The sequence below is a fragment of the Condylostylus longicornis genome, unplaced genomic scaffold (genome assembly GCF_029603195.1).
Source record: "Condylostylus longicornis isolate FDR11 unplaced genomic scaffold, ASM2960319v2 ptg000048l, whole genome shotgun sequence".
NCBI classification, from domain to species: Eukaryota; Metazoa; Arthropoda; class Insecta; order Diptera; family Dolichopodidae; genus Condylostylus; species Condylostylus longicornis.
This window is the reverse complement of record NW_026578017.1, coordinates 18,378,915-18,396,554: the sequence shown is the minus strand read 5'-3', so window position 1 is coordinate 18,396,554 and position 17,640 is coordinate 18,378,915. Positions and strand designations below refer to the sequence as shown.

General features: G+C 23.0%; 1 protein-coding gene across 1 annotated transcript; it reads left to right on the top strand.

Annotated features, from left to right (window-relative positions):
* The first annotated feature begins 429 nt into the window (after positions 1-429).
* On the top strand, positions 430-17,065 carry LOC129611004 (uncharacterized). Its single transcript, XM_055523900.1, has 5 exons — positions 430-1,227; positions 11,245-11,484; positions 15,289-15,389; positions 15,458-15,801; positions 15,918-17,065. Exons 1-5 carry the CDS (start codon positions 907-909, stop codon positions 16,589-16,591), a joined length of 1,680 nt encoding a protein of 559 aa, XP_055379875.1. The 5' UTR covers positions 430-906; the 3' UTR covers positions 16,592-17,065.
* Positions 17,066-17,640: the final 575 nt, after the last annotated feature.

Genomic DNA, 17,640 nt, shown 5'->3' with positions numbered 1-17,640 from the left:
CGAAAAATATACAAGCTTCAAATAAATAGTTTTTGGAATAGACTAGAGATAGGGCTCAAAATCAATATGCATTCCCTTTTTATTGTATTTCGTGTGTTCTTACGAGTGGTACATATTGTTGCATACCTTTCTAAATCATCGTGTACGTATTCAAAAGTTATTTGAGCGTATTCCATTTAAATATTTTAAGTATTATCTAATTTTTATATTTAAGCCAATTAAAATATTTTTTTATTATATTTTTTTCAGATCAATCGATTTTAAATCATGCAGATCTACAGATAAAAAGCGAAGTAAAAACAAAGAAAAAATTCGATTAAATTTTTTTTTTTTTTGATTAAATTTTGATATGAGAAAACAAAAAATTTCAAAAAAATAAATTAAAATGTATGTTAAACAATTGATGTGCATTAAACATAACCTAAAAAAATTAAATGTTATAAAAAATTCAACAAAAATAAATTATAGTGAAAAAAAGTATTCTTTGAAATTTTGAAAAAAACAAAAATTACGTAAAATCAACAAAATTTTAACTGCAATCGGTCAAATACCGTGCCGTGTTAAACATTAAAGTTTTTCTTTATTTATATTCTTTTATAGTGCCAAAAAAAAACAACAACAAAAAAATCGAATAATACAAAAAACTCCTAAGCATTTTAATTTTACACTTTTTTATTATTTTTTTTGTTTTTAATTTTTTCTTATTTTTAAATTCTTTTTTTGTTCATATTTTTTAAATGATTCAAAATATTTTTTAATGAAAAGAAAAATAAAGCGAAACTTAAAAAAAAAGCGTAAAATCGAAAAATATATAACGCGATCGTGAAAAATAAAAGCGCGAACAAATTTTATAAAAAACACAATAAAGAAAAACAAAAATCATAAAAAATAAAACCGAAAACAAAAATGAATTTCAATGGCAAAACAAAAGAAAATATGGAATCACGAAATTCAATTGGAATTTTAAATGGTTTAAATCAAAATAATGGTGGTATTGGTATTGGTAATGTTAATGTTGGTTTAATAAATGAAAATAGTTCAGTAATTATTGATAAGCACCAACAAAATCAAAAATATTCATCGGAATTATTACAACAACAACAACAGCAACAACAACAACATAATCAAAAACAGCAAGATCAATTATATTGGGGTGATCGTGTTATGGAACATTTTAACAAGGCCAATTTATTTGTTATTTGTTGTATTGCTGCAGGATTATTATTGGTAAAATTATATTCGATGATTTTCTATTTATATTTCTTGTTTTTCTATTTATATTTCATTTCAGAAAACAAAAATTATTTTTGATTTTATTCTAAAATTTCCATACAATTTTCATTTTTTTTTTGTGTGTTGTATTTTCCACTAGTTTTTAATAATAACAATATGAGCCATTTCAAAATAAAATTAAAAAAATTCAAAATAACTATTTTATATGTTAATATTTGTTTTTTAGGCTTTTTTGGTTATTTTACTTTTAACACAAAATTTTCAATAGAAAATCTATAATTTAAGATTAAGATTGGTGATTTACTTAATTACTACATAAAAGTTCGTATGTACACAACATACACTAAGTACGCATATAACGTACCTCGTTAATACGTATAGATGCTTTGTATTTATTTTAATAGTTAAGAAATTTTCAAGGTTCTACATAATTTTTTTGTGTTTAATTTTTAATTTACAATATATTGTATAAATGCAAATTGTATATTTACATTTGTACTTATAGGTTTTCATATGAAATGTAGAAATTTTTTAAATTATCAATTATTGTTATACTTAAATATAATTTACATTGGAAGAATCAATATATAGGTTTATAAAACTTTTGTTACACTTTCTTAAATTCAAGTTTTTTCAAAGTCATGCTAGTATTTGTTTAATTAATTAATATATTAAACAATTATATAGAAATCGTCTTAAAGAATAATTAACTAAATTATGTTATTTTATATCAATAAATATAAGGTTAAAATTGAACACCATGATTAAATTAAAATTCTTATAATTTATTTTTATTGGAATGTAAATTTTTTATTTTTTTATTTAATAGTTAATTAAAAATTAGACAATATTAGATTAGAAAAAGCAAATATAGTTATCTAAATGGGAGCATTTTTTTCTTTACAACACAATTTTCATCTATCTCATCTCTCACTTGCTGCTATACTCTTAATATCCAATTTTTGATACAGTTTTTCCTGTAACTATAAGAAATTTTTAAATTTTGCCATCGTCAGCTTATGACTTGTCTTTTCTATCGGAAATAAAAAATAAAATTTATAAGGAAATGTAAAAATGAAAAATCTTTTCAACTTAACAGCTATTCTTAACTTTTTTTCTGTTTGTTGATATAACTTAACTGTATGTATATCAACAAATAATATGTTATGATATTTGAGCAAAATTCTCTATCTCTTTTCTCTTCTGAGTAATCGCAAGTCAAATTCAGAAAAATATCAAGTTTCGGTAGTTCGTCATTTCTTCTAAATTGTTTTTCTTTATTTAACTTTTAATAAAGTAAAAGATGAGAGAAAATTATAGCGTTCTGCTCATTGAAAATTCAGGATTACATTTTATCTTACCCAACTTTTAACAACATATTTAATATATAACTCTTATGCCGTAAAAAACTTTTACGAAATTTTACTGTTTTTTCCTAATATTTTTCCTAAATATATGCAATAAAATTTGTTCATAAGTCAAATCTTTTAATGGAAATTTCATTATTTAAATTTCCCCCTTGAATTTCTTAAGAATTTCAGTTTTTCAATCAAATTATCGAAATAAAACAAATTATTTTTGATCTAAAATGCAGCTAAAGTGCTGCGAACACAAATTGAATTTGTTTATATGTTATGGAATTAATTATGGAATATTTAAAATTGGAAAATCAAAAAAGTTTTACGTAACGAATATGAAGAAATTCTTAATTATACCAATTGTGTGTATAGTGCTCTACGGATGAAGACCTTTGTAATTAAATAACAAACTACTTTTTCGAGTGGTAATGTAATTTAAAACAGTGTCACTTAAAAAAAGTACTACCATTGTGTAATTATACAAAAATTGTCTTCTTATATGACTATAAACTATTATACTCCATTTCTTAACTTTAATTTATTTAATTGCTTTAAAATAAATTAATAAGTTTTGATTTTGACGCTTCTACACATTAAATAAATTTAGTTTTTATTTTTAGATTTTCTCTACGTTGGGAAAAAATTATAAAAATGCATGTTGAGCGGTTTATGTAACAAAATTTATTAATATACGTATTATTTGTCCAATAATCCATATTTTATCCAATTTAATTTATGAATTTAGCTAAGTTTTTAAATTTAATTTTACATAATTCGTAATACTAATAAGACTTTTTGTAATTTGAGATTTTAAAATGAAATTTCTAGCACGGTACAAAATTCCAAATTTTGTAATAATCAATTTTACTGAATTTGGTTTTATTGAAGATATTTTTGTATAACAGATGTCTTAGTAATATAGCTTTATATCGTACATTATCTGACATAAGTTTCTATAAATGGTCAATTTTTTTCAATAAATATAAGATTTATGAGTTTTATTATTAAATTTATTTTCAACTTTATTTTCGTTTGATTGTATACAACTATATTTTGATCTTCTTCACAATTTTATAAAAAATTTATGTTAAGTATTTGTAATACATAATCTTTTTAAAACTGAAATATCTTATTCAATGCTTTTTCATTTCATTGTCTAGTCTAGAGTAAAATAAATAACATTTTACAAAAAAAAATTTTTCTCTATATTGTCTCAATATATGATCCAAATTGCCATGAATATTTCAACACTAAATAAATTTATTTGTCAATCATTTTATTAAATGGGTTTTTATGTCACTATTAAAAAATTAAAATTTTAATCGTAAATAGTTGTTACTAATACATTTTGCGTTAAACATAAAAATTCATCTTTCCATCTGTTAGCTACAACTGTACAGTTTTATTGCATCAGTCTAAAACTCTAAGGAAATATAAGCGAAAAATAACATAAATTGACTTCGAGTCGGAACAAAATCGATATTTTTAATCGAGATCAAATTTATAATTCAACAAAATCTTACTCAATTCGGAACGATCTACATGGCAGTAAAATCATATTTAGAAATACGCCACACACATGCAAGATATTTTTAAAAAAAATTATCGTTTAGTATAAAATCTAAAACAATGTTAATATAGACTGATAATAGGCTTTAAGGAAGAAAAAGAAATATTGTTATAAATAAAAATGTTGACTAAAGTTCTATAAATTCTAAATAAGTTACAATTCTTCTGTATAGGATCATTTAAAATTTTGGTTACAAATTCATTAAAATAATATTCTATACGTACTTGATAAAATGAAAAATATTATTGAAGAATCCTTTTGGAAAATTTTTGAAATTTCCTACTTCCAAATTTCTATATAATGAATTCATTGGTGGCTGTACACACAATATGTTTGCATGTTTTCAAATCATAAAATCAAAATCATAAATCAAAAACAAATACAATCCCAAGTTTATTATTTTTGTAAAAGTATTACGAAAATTATTATACTTAAACATTTTACATTTCATCTTTTGTTGCATTATGTGAAAATACTTAATCTGTTACTACTCGTATATATATTACTACCACATTCATAACATGCATAATCTTTTAATTTCAATAAATAAATTTTACCTACAAAACTATTTTTCATTATTATTATTTCCTCAGTATACAATAAAATTTAATATACATAGATCTAGATTTTCATTAAAAATGTCATATTTTAATCTAATATTTTCTATTATATTGTCCACTTTATAAAAATTATAATGACTGATGTCTTAAAAAACATAATGGAATATTTTCTCACGCAGTACAAATCTTCCTATTTTAATTTAATATACCAGTTAAATTAAAATTACAATAAAAAAAAAAAACTTTTTCTTTTCAATTGCAAGTTCACTTTTAAATTCTTTATACCATAAAAATTGGGGCCATAAAGTGTTACTTTGTTAAAGAATTTCATGTATTTTCTTTTATTCACAATAAACGTACAATAATAAGATCGAAAAATAGGGTTTGGTTTTGTCACCAAAGGCAAGACAAAAAAAAATATATGTATATAAACGTATAAATGTATATAAATGAATAGGAAATGAAGAAAAACAATAAAAAAGTAAATTCATGACACTACTTTAAAAATGGGTTTTAAAAAAAAATTTTCTTTTTGTACATTTATTCAAATTTCATTTTTACTTGTTACAGTTAAATAACATATCGCTCTCTACACCTGGGTCTTTCTGGGAAATTTCGTTTATAACAACAAAAACAATGTTAATAAACAAACAATAGTTTTTTATACAATAATTGTCAAATATGACGTAAACCAAAAGACTGATATATGTCAATAAAGAACATTACTTTTTGAATATGTTTTATTTTTAGCAGAAATTCGAAAGGGCAAATTTAATATTTGCTTGCTATATACGAAAACGTCCTAGTCATACGTTTGAATTATCGAACGGTACCTTTCGAAACTTCCAACCTTTTTTACTATATTATAAAAATTTTGTGTAAAACATTTAGAATTTCCGACAAAACCGTCCAAATCAGAACTAGTAGTTAAAATTGTTTTTTCATTTTTTCAAGGAAGCGTGATAATTTACGATTGTTTACAATTATTTTGATTGCAATTTGTTTAATTATGATACTAATTTATAATTGTTCAAATTGTCCAAATTCATCTAAATTATTAGTTTGAATACGGAGAATTCAAATATTACAATATTTCAGTTTTGTGCTAAATCAATTTAAGTAGTTTTTTTCTTATTTCTACAGAATAGCAATGAATAAAATTACCTATTTGCAATTTCATATATTATGTGTTAATGCATATGTATAGTAAAAATCAAATTTTCAGTTACATCGCAGTGTTAAACTTACAAATAGACGCATATTAAATTTTTCTCATATAATATTCATTTGGATATCGTTAACAATCTATGTACACATACATGACCCTATAGTTGATAAGGAATAATAGTTTCTTTCTTCAAGTTTTATCAATTTAATCCAATGTTAAAGAATTAAAGTTCAAGTCAAGTCATATAGGAAAAATGAAAAGAAAAGCGTGAATATACTATAAAATTTAGATCTACTTTTTTTCTTGAATTCAAAGAATGTAAAAATTAATATTTCTGGTCTTGGTCTCATATTTATACAACATCTTTATATTTTGCACATTTTTCTTTTTAATATATACATACATATGTATGAGGAGAAAAAGTGACATTATGTATGTATGTTTATTGTACGAATATATTTTAAATTATTTATACTTTATTTTACATAGCATAATTTCTTTTACATTAATGTTAAATGTAAAAATGGGTAATAAACTTAATATGACTAAACAAAAAAAAAAAAGAGAAAAGATAAGAAAAAGAGAACTTTCCCTTGTTTTGATGATTAAGACAATGAAGATATAATGATGATTATGATGATTTATGACGTATTAGATGAAAAACAGAAATATGAAACTGTTATATTAGGCGAAAAATATTCCATTATTATTGTTATTATTATTAAAAATAATTAATATTTTATTCGCTACTAGCTATATAATATGTTAAATAAATTTAATATAAGAGAAACTAATTGCAAAAATTATAAACTTGCTAGTATGAGCGAGTGAATATTTAAATTTAATCATTTCAGAATTTTACCTATATAAGAACGTATATGTATATCTTACCTCTACGTATATGTTCTAAGAATGTTAAAAAACACAGTAGAATTATCAGAAACTCAATTATCAAAATATAATTAAAATAACTATAATTTTGTAACAATCATAGAATTCTATTAATTTGCTTAGAAATTAGGGTGTGCCAGTCTTAACTATTTCAAAATATTGCAAAATTTCTTAAGAAATTGTTAACCAGCCTCTCGAACCACTATGTCTCGATAGCATATTAATTAAATGAAACTGTATAGAATTTCCAATATAAATAATCATTTTTGAAAGTTCCTAAACTTAATTTTATTTTAATTTTTGATTTATAGCTTAGATATGATTAGTGATTAAACCGACGTGCAGACCAAAAATTGAGTTAGACAGACATAACCAAAATTATATATACATATGTATATTACATATAATAGAGTCACATATAACAGTTGCGTTCGTCATTGCCTTAACTATAGGCGGGTGACTAGATTGCTCCATATAACAGAAATAATGTGCATAAGTATGTATACATTGTAGACAAATAACAAAAATCAAATTAAATATGTGTTTATTATTGTACAACAGATCTATTGTCTGCAAATAATACTAAAATTTTGTGCAATATTTATACTGAATATTATACATTTTAAAGTTATGCGTGTACATATTGGTTTTGTTAATGTTAATTAATTATTTTCATACCTACATATTTATATATATGCACATTTTATGTGTAATTTATTAATACATTGCTTACACCGTTTAATTGTAGCAAGGTATTTTGTGTATAAACCAAAATTAAGAAATATATTTTTTTACAAATTGCAAAAAGACACACATTTCTGTAACCAAATAAAAAAAAGAAAATTAAAGATTATTGCATTTTAGTTAAAAACGAGAAAAAATAAGTTTGAAAGTGTCAGCTCTGTGATACCCGTACGAATTTGTTATCCTATGTGAAGGCAAATATGCCATAGCTGATTATAGGTCAGACTATGACTTTGTCTTATTACCACATTAATTCATGAAAAATTTCAATATTTTCTAAGACATGGCATAACTACTATTGAAGCTATTGAACTTTTAATAAATATAGCTGCCATTTTACCGTACTTTATTTTTCAAAATTTTAGTACTATAGATTGAACAGTTTTTAAGATATAACCAAATAAGTTTTCAAGTTACATATTAGCTACCAGTAGCAGGCAAGCAATTGCAACGACTTTTATCAAACACTTTGGCCCTACAACATTTTCACTTGTGTCAAATTTCAATACTACAGCTTTTATAGTTTCTGAGATATAGTCAAATAACTTTTGAAGTTGTATGGCAGCTACCCGAACCAATAGCTCGATCATAACCAATTAAGATAGGGTTCTTTCATTTACTAAATGTATATATATCATTTGTGAAAATTTGGTAAACTTAGCTCAATTAGTTTTTGAGTTAACGTTGAGACGAACGGACGGATGGACAAACAGACAGACAAAGCTAAATCGACTCAAAATTCGTCACTGATCAAAAACACATACTTGAGTCTATATCTCATGTTATTTTTTACGGTCAGGCAAATTTAGTATACCCTTCGTACATACGTTCGTACGGGTATATTAATAAGTCTAACCTTAATACAGTCTTTATATATCATTTTAAATAATTGGCTGCACAATATTTTTTAGAATAAGTTGTTTTCCTCGTTTTAAAAATTATGTAGGTATTAATTATAATATTTTGACCTTTATAACTCTTATTAATTCGGAGTTTATTTTTTTTCCACTAAGACGAGTTTTCTTTTTAATAATATAAAAAAATTTAATATGTACAAATGCAAAAAACAGAATCACCCTATATTCTAATTATAGTCTTAAATATGTAAAATGTAAATTTGTGTTTTAAAAAGAAAAATGTGATTTGTATGTATATATATATATACATACAAATGTATATATATACATACTATATATATATACATATATTTGTATGTATATAAATAATAAAAAAAAATAATTGTTTGTTTTAAATTTTAATTTATTTTATGCTAAATATACAAAATGTAAAAACATAAAACTGAAATGTATGTAAATATAAAATTTGCATAACTCTTAACATCCGTTTACTTTCCGTTTTTTTCTATTTTTTTCATTTTTTTTTATTGTAATTTATATTATAAATTCTCGAAATAACTCTTATAAATTGATAAAGAAAACCAAAGACATTTCAGATTAATTTTACAGTAAAGCTCATACATTTTACATATCATAACATATGTATGTATATGTAAAACTATGCATCTATACCTATGTATAGGCGTACTTAGTGGAAGTATATATGAATATAATTAATATTTTTATTACATAAATCGTTAAAGTTAATAGCATATTTTGTTAAACAGTTTATTGCACATATCTTCTAACTTCTATAATGATATTCAATATAAATGTAATATGTCCATACATACATACATAGTTATGTGGTACATGGCTAATTAGAATTCATCTTGCATACTTAAAATCAAAAATCGATAAGGTATATAGAAAAAGGTAAGGAAGATAGAAAAATAAAATGGTTAAACTGCCAAAAAATTAATATTCTGAATTTAAAAAAACAAAAGAAAGAAACTCTTTACGTTTTCAATGCAAAGCTGGAAATGGTTTATTTAAAGCAACACTAAAAATATTGAAAGAATTGAATAATATTAATAAATATTTGAGAAATCGCTGATTTCCTTTATGGATATTTGTATACAAAGTATAAACAGACTTTATAAAGCTACATATGTAATGTACATACATAATTGCAAATCAGTTTTTCTACAGAGTTAAAGACAAAAACTATTTAATTTTAAAATATGCTTACATATGCACAATAATATTTCATATAATATTCACGTCAAATGTATGTATGTATATATATACGTTTTAGTTTCTACATATAATTTTGGTTTCTATTCAATAAGGCAATACATTTAATTTAATGTTAAATATAGGTTATATTAAGTTTTATGGCTAAGTAATTATTTTGGAACTCTTATTTTTTTTTTAATTTATTCCAAGTTTTCTTTGTTCTTTATTCTGTAATTAGGTATACCTGTAATTAGGGAACTTTCATAACTTCCTTAATTTTATTTTATTAAGGTTTTGTTATTTTTCAAAATGTCTTTCGTAAGACATTTTGAAAATTAACAAAAACATTACTATTGAAGACATTACTTTTAAAACATTAAATTATTGAAGAAAAAAAGTCCAAGTTGATTTTTAACACTAGTTGCCATCTTTCCTTTTTGAATAAAATAATTAATTATAAAATTTACGAAAGTATTGTCTCTTGCTCTTGTAAAACATGCTTTTCAAATTCTATCAGTTCTCGGATGTCATGTATGCTTGTACAATTTTAGTTTGATTTCTATATAATTTCACTGATAGCCAATTGATGTTTAGATGGTAAAATGATTTAATTATATAAAAGTTGTGAAATTCGACACGTTTTTTAACAGAAGACTTTTTAAAAGAAGTTCTCAAACTTATTAAAATTCTATCGAGTTCAAATAGAAACATTATCAAATTGAAAATTGCTACATAATTCGCGCGTATGATATGAAACAAGTTTTTAAAATTACTTATAATATTTTAACATAATTTTTTTATTTAATTTTTAATTTACAAAGAATTTATGGTACAATGAATGAATTTTTCATTGAATATTTTCAAATAATCAAAACAGAGTTAGTAACTATGTTAAATTTATTTATAAATTTCACTTTCAATTTATAAATATTAATATAAAAATTATAATTATTATAATATATGAACATAAAATAATGTATGAGTACATACATACATGTATTAACATTTTTATTAATTATCGCATTCTGATACTTAAAAAAAATATTAATCGTTTTAATACAAATGCATCAATTTCAGGTTCTCTGATACAAAATTATTGATTATTAATAACAACATAGTAAAACAATGTTAATATATTCACAAAAAAAGTAGAAAATATTATGTGTGTGCACATTAATTGTGATTTTATGTGGAATTGTCATTAGTACCTTTTGAACTGTTTAAATTAAATGATTCATTGTGTCACACTGTTGGATTAAATTAAACTATTGTTCAGGAGTTAAAACAACATATTCTCGTATTTGTACAATTGGACACACATTATGGAAATAAATATTTTACTTATTTTATTATATTCTTGTAGTAGATTACTCCAAATAATTTCAGTCAATTAATTTATAAAAACTAATTATTAATTTTTTAATCAATACTTTGCAAGAATTTCTCATAATTGTTAAAGATTTTCTTTAAATATTTTGTACGAATCTCTAAATATATTAAACAATTTCAGAATATTTGTTAAAACTAATAATTAAAATTTTTTTTAATTTTTTTAATTTTGAATCTAATAAATTATTAAAATTCATTAAAATTTTATTGAATCAACTATGTATTTTTCTTTTTTGTTATTGTCTTCTAATTTTAGATTGCATATTTAGCTGCATTTTCTTGTGAAGTTTCATGGTTACTAGAAGCGAAAGGTGATTTACCATTTTCTTCATATATGCTATGTGCAGGATTTTTTATAATGTTTGTTGCAACAACAATATTAATTCATGGTCTGGTAACTGGTTTGTCATGGGGTCTTTTTAGCTGGTCAATAATTATTGGTATATTATCAATACCAGAACTGGCATTTGTAATGATAATGACAACACAATATTGGGTAAGTAAAATTATATATAAAAATAAAATATAAAATGTAAAAATAGAAATCGTCTCACCTGGATCACTTTGTTTCAATTGTTTTTGTTTAGTTTCAATTTATTTTAAGTGAATTCATTTTTACCATCAATTCATGTTCTAATTTAGTAATAATGTGCACATTTTCATTTTTTGCATTCTAAAAGTTTTATAATTTCAATTTATAGAGAATTAAACTTTGGTTTATTTCACTGCACACTTTATTTCAAACAATTTTTCAATTTTACATACATATATGTACATATAACAAAAAATTCAATTAAAACTATAATTTTCCAAATATATTGTATTTTTATTTAATTTCATTCTTCAATTGTCAACTTAATTTAAAGGCAAACATTTACAAAAACTCTCAAGTAATAATTTGTACACAATATATATATATGTACATTGGTATATGTTTTAATATAATAAAATAATACCCATGTATATACAAGCTTGTTACACTTGTTGATGATTTAAAAAAAATACCTTTTGAAAATGCATTTTTTATTAAAGGAATTTTTCGTTAATTACAAACTAAGATGGGAAATTTTTTCTATAACAGTTAAGGGTATTTTTTCTTTTTAATTCATTTCAATAAAAAACCTTATAAAAAAATATGTAATAAAGTGAAATTTTTATATGTATGGAAGTATATGAAATTTCTCACTTGATTTAATTTATAATTCTATAAATATACACACATACTCGTATATGTATACACACCTAGCTTGACAGATTGAAATGTAGAAACTTACATATAAAACAATATCTAAAAGGTAATTAACTCCTTTGTTATGAATTTCATCACATATTTCTAGATTTTCATTTTGAAAAACTAACAAATATTATGAATGTAATTCATAATCCTAATTTTTTTATAGTTTGATTTAAAACCAGTAGATATTTATTTCTTTTTCTTCATTTGTGCACATTTTGGAGGAATTATAAAGTTTATATAAATGCACAAGCCGTACATATGTATGTATGTATATATATTAACATATGTATAGCGTATGTATAACGTAATTTATGGTCTCAATTGAGAATATGAGAATAATATAAAAAATATATATTTAATTTCTTTATAAAAAATAAGTATTAAGATTAAATATTTTTATAGAATAATTATTAAAAATTGCTCCGATAATAAAAATATCGAAAAATAAGATATCCTAATATAAAAATTTAACGAAAAATTTTGTACGAGCTCTAACCATAATAATTTTTTTCACTATAATTATTTTTTATGCCATAATTATTTTTATTTTTATCCATATTTTTAAAAATTTAATCAACTTGATAATATACTTACATATACATGTGTAATTCTATTGTAACTCTAATTTTACTCATAAAATGAAAAATATTTATGTGACACCTATCAAGTTATACAGCTGAATAAAAATATTGTTATCTCAATTTGAAAATTTTAAAAAATTATTGTTATTATATTAATAAGAGAGCATTTATATAGTAGTATGAATGTTAATTAATAAACAAATAATAAAATTTTGTTTATAATAAATGTCAGAATTATAAACAAAATTTTATATTATGCCAGAATTATAAATAAAATTAATAAACAACATTTTAGAGATTTCAGTAAGAAACATATCAAAAATAAAGTTAAACAAAATTAAATGGTCAAAAAGTAGAAAGTCGACGGACTCGAAAAAAAAACTTCTTATGTTTAGCTTATAAAATAACTTGTGAGCTATTTTAATAAAATAGTTACTCATCACTGTGTATACCCGTAAAACAACTATTGAACGATTATTACGATTATCTTTTTTATAATATTGATCTTGAAATTTTTGCTTACTCATAAATGTATGAACATAAGTATGTACATAAAAATAGGAGCTTTGAGATGAAGAATAAAAACTTGATTTATTCACAATTATTTTTTTCCTGATTAGTTAAAAAAAACTTGTTGTCTTTTATTATCTTCAAATAAGCTTTAATGATACTTCGTATATTTCGTAGCTTTTATTTTTAATCTGTTAACATAATTTTTAAGTATGCGTACTCTAAATATCTAATCCATTACATTAAAATCAATAAGTGAAAAAATAAATTTTCATTCCTAAATCCTCATATCATTCTAATGTAAATAATGAACATACTTACATATATATAAATATGTGGTAATATTTGGTAATTTAAACCAAAATAATGAAAGTCCTTTTACCTACTCCGCTAAACATAACTTTTTTTGTAAATACTTTGCGGTACAAACAAATTTTTTATTATTGTATTAATGTCTTTATATCTAACAAGTCCCAATACTCAATTTTTTTTACGAAATGTTACGAATTTTTGGCCTCGTTGTTGGTTTTTTCTTTAAATGCCACTGATCGTGTCATATTTTTTATTATTTTTTTCTTTTTTTTTACGTAAAAAAGAGATTAATATTTTAAAAAATCTCAGGATATTATACACATTTTTTAAAAAGCTTCCCATTTAAATTCTATTGCACGAAAAAGAAAGAAAGGTAGGAGGAAAGAAAAAATGAAAAAAAATTTCAAATTCATATTTCAGTATGGTTTCAAATGTTAATGAGGAAGGATGTATGATTTTTTATGCACATTTTGTATTTCCCAATAAGGTAAGTTGAGTAGTGTCGGCTAACAGAAATGTTATTAAAAGTAATATAGGTTGACACATTTCAACAATTTGAATTATCTCATTTCGATTATTCATACGTTACTTATAAAATTGTTTCAAATAATTTCAGTTAGTTATTAAAAATAAATATGTACCTACTTCCAATAATTTTTTTTTTAAATAATTATTTTAAAAATATTTCAAACATGTTATATTGAGTGCTTCAAAAATTTTGCTGTGCTCTTTTTTCATTTTTTATTAGCAGGTAAACAAGAGCAATCTATTTATAAAATGTCCCTGCATGTGTATGTATGACCTATCTTAATTCTAAACGGAAAGATTTTTAAAATACCTGAACAAAAATTTTAAAATACCTGTTATTTTACAGTCGGAATTTTCGAGTCATTTGGTAAAATACCATTTATTTCAAAAATAGAAAAATATTCAAATCCGGTCATAAAAATATATGATTGTTTTTTCCAAACATTTTAAATATTTTTTTTTCTTAGGTAATTGATATAAATGATAGTAAGTTTTTAATATTTTTTCAAATAAAAATAGAGGTAAAATTTTGAAGTTTATATAAAATTTGTATTTAACAAATAATATTTGATTGTATTTTGGATATTATTTTCTAATTCCCTCTTCAAATTTTTTCTTTACTATGTATTTATATCAATATTTAAGAATTATCTTTCATTAATTATATTTTCAACTTGACACCACAGGTACTTCCCATATCTTGCGTTAACTTACCCTATGAGAAAAAAAAGCTGTTCACTTAAAAATAATGAAATGCTTTCAGTAACAAATAAAACGTTGAAGGCGAAGGTTGTGTTTGTTGTTTTTCCGCTTTTTTTTTAAATTTTAAAATAATTATCAATGAAAATATTAATATATTTTTTTGATTTTTCAAATATATGTTCTAAATTTTACCTGCTTTATAATAAGTGTGAATTTATTTTAATATTTCTTCTCAAAAAATAGCCACTTCGATTTAAAAAAGGCCATATAAAATAAGGTGTGCTTTCAAGTTTCTCTCTGAGCATTGGGACTTGTTAGATATAAAGACATTAATTGTATCATTAGAACATAACTTTGAAAGCTTTTAACTAAAAACCTTTAAACTTTTTTATTTTTAATATAATTAATTATTTGTTTATTTTTTTAAAAGGGGTTGCAATCAACACATGGTCTCACGGAGCTTATATCATATTTAATACGCTTAGTTATAAACAGTGTGGCTCTGATTTGTGTTATTCCAACGGGACTTAAGTAAATATCAATATTATTCTTTTATGTAAAAATAAACATTTTTTTAAATATAATTTTTTTGATGTCAGATGGCGCCGTGAAAGGCAGGTTTTAATGCAATTACAGACGTTAGCTGCACGCTTGCAACTACAAACACCACCACCAACAGTTCCTTCATTTAATAAATCCGAATCGCAACGAAGTAGTGTACGTAGAAGTAGGCGGAGTCGCAGGAATAGTTCTGCATTTGATAATCCTGGTTATCTAGTCACTGAAACCAATCAACAAATTACGAATAATAATTTATTAGTACCATCAACTTATTATAATAGTTCAATATATGGATCACAAAATGAATTTAATGCTAGTTGCTATAATAATAAAATAATTTCGGGCCAATTTGGGCACTATAACGGTGTTGGAAATTCAAATGGTAATCCTTGAGATCTTACAATCGTTTTAATTTGCTTGCATTCAAAAACAAATTTTTATTTATTGAAATATATTATATTAAAGTTTTTTTTCTTTTTTATTGGCTATGTTCTATAGTTGGTAAACGTTCTCATTCACTTATGGATTTAAGATGTACACTTCCGGGCTTATATAATCCAAAATATGCTTTAGATGAAGTTGATAGTCAAAAATTCATACCAAATAATTTAAGACCCTTAAAACCAAATCCCGTACAATTGCAATACAATGATGAAAAACATAGAAGCCGAGAAGACTTATCAATATTAGGGATCAATGGCAATGTTGTAAGAGGTGATTTCAATGGTGCTAGTGGTAGTGCTTCAATTATAGATCCAATTTATTCGACAATCAATGAACCAAAAACAAATCAGAAGTTATCACGAAACTGTATCTCATTAGAAAATCTTGGAGGTATCGATAAAGTTAAAAATGATTTAAGTTACGGTAACAATTTATTGCAAAATTATCAACATTATCAGTGGTCAATTGCTGTAGCTGGCTTTCCAACATCATCTTCAGCAGTTAACTATCATCCATATCAACACCTTCCACAATCAAATGGACAATTACCGCCATTAACACCATTTTTTCTTTATAATCAAATCCCAAGAGTTGCATTACATTGTGGTGGTATAGGCTATGGTGGATACACGAATCCTTTTGTTAACGGCAGTAGTGGAACCAATAGCAAACAATCCTTGGGGCAGGAGTCTGATGATTATCGAAAATACAGAGATGTTGCGCTCTAGTAACTAATAAATAGTTTAAATTTAGAAAAATTCCATTTAAAATTAAAATTTTTGTTTTATTTATTTTACTTCATATAGACGTGTATTTTAATATTGTAGAATAAATATTATGTAGGTTTAATAAATCAGAATTTAAAAAAATTTTTTTAAAAAGGCAATGTAGTGCAATAAAGTACCATAGAAAAAATTTTCTTAGAAAAAAAATCGCACAAAGAAACCAAATTGAAATACAATGGTGCATAATTTTCAAAGAATTAAAAAATATTTTACCAATAATATTACTAGTCTAAAATTTTTTTTTTTGTATTATACGCAGGTAATTATGTAAATTGTTTCGAATTTTAAGTTTAATTTACTGTTAAATAATACTTATTTTAAAGATGTTTTATTTTCATATAATAATGTTATTGTTTTAAAATATAACTAATTAAATAAAATTTACTGTTGTAATATGTACTTTATTCCAAATAAAAATCAATCATTTTTAATTAAAAAACTTGAATTCTTTTTGGGGAAATTTTAATTTTTTTTTTAATTTCCTTGAAACCCTCAACGATGATTATTTTGTATCATGCAGTTCATCCATACAAATATGTTTAAGGCTGAAAATATACTATGTATATTATTCCTAAAAGAAATTTTTTAAGACGAAAGATAATTACATAGTTTGCTTTAGATATTAATGAAATTTTTCAAAAATTTTAGAAATTTCTAGTTTCATCCAATATTGGATTACTTTAAATTTAAGAAATTTAATTGTCTGTTTCCAGTTTTGCAATTTGTTTATTATTAAAATAAAAAAGCCTTCCTGGCTTTGATCATTTTTGGAATCATTAGCAATTTTTTTTTGTATTGAAAAATTTAAAAAAAATGCTCAAGAAAAACTAACAATAACCGCAAATTCTTTAACGTCAAAATTTTGTTTTCAGTCTGCAAACTGTCTGACGTATAAAACTTTTACGGACAGAAATGTAGTAAACTTTTTACCCGTAATTGACTTTGAATTTTGATCATCCGTAAACGTCAAAACAAAAAAAAAATTTTTTTTA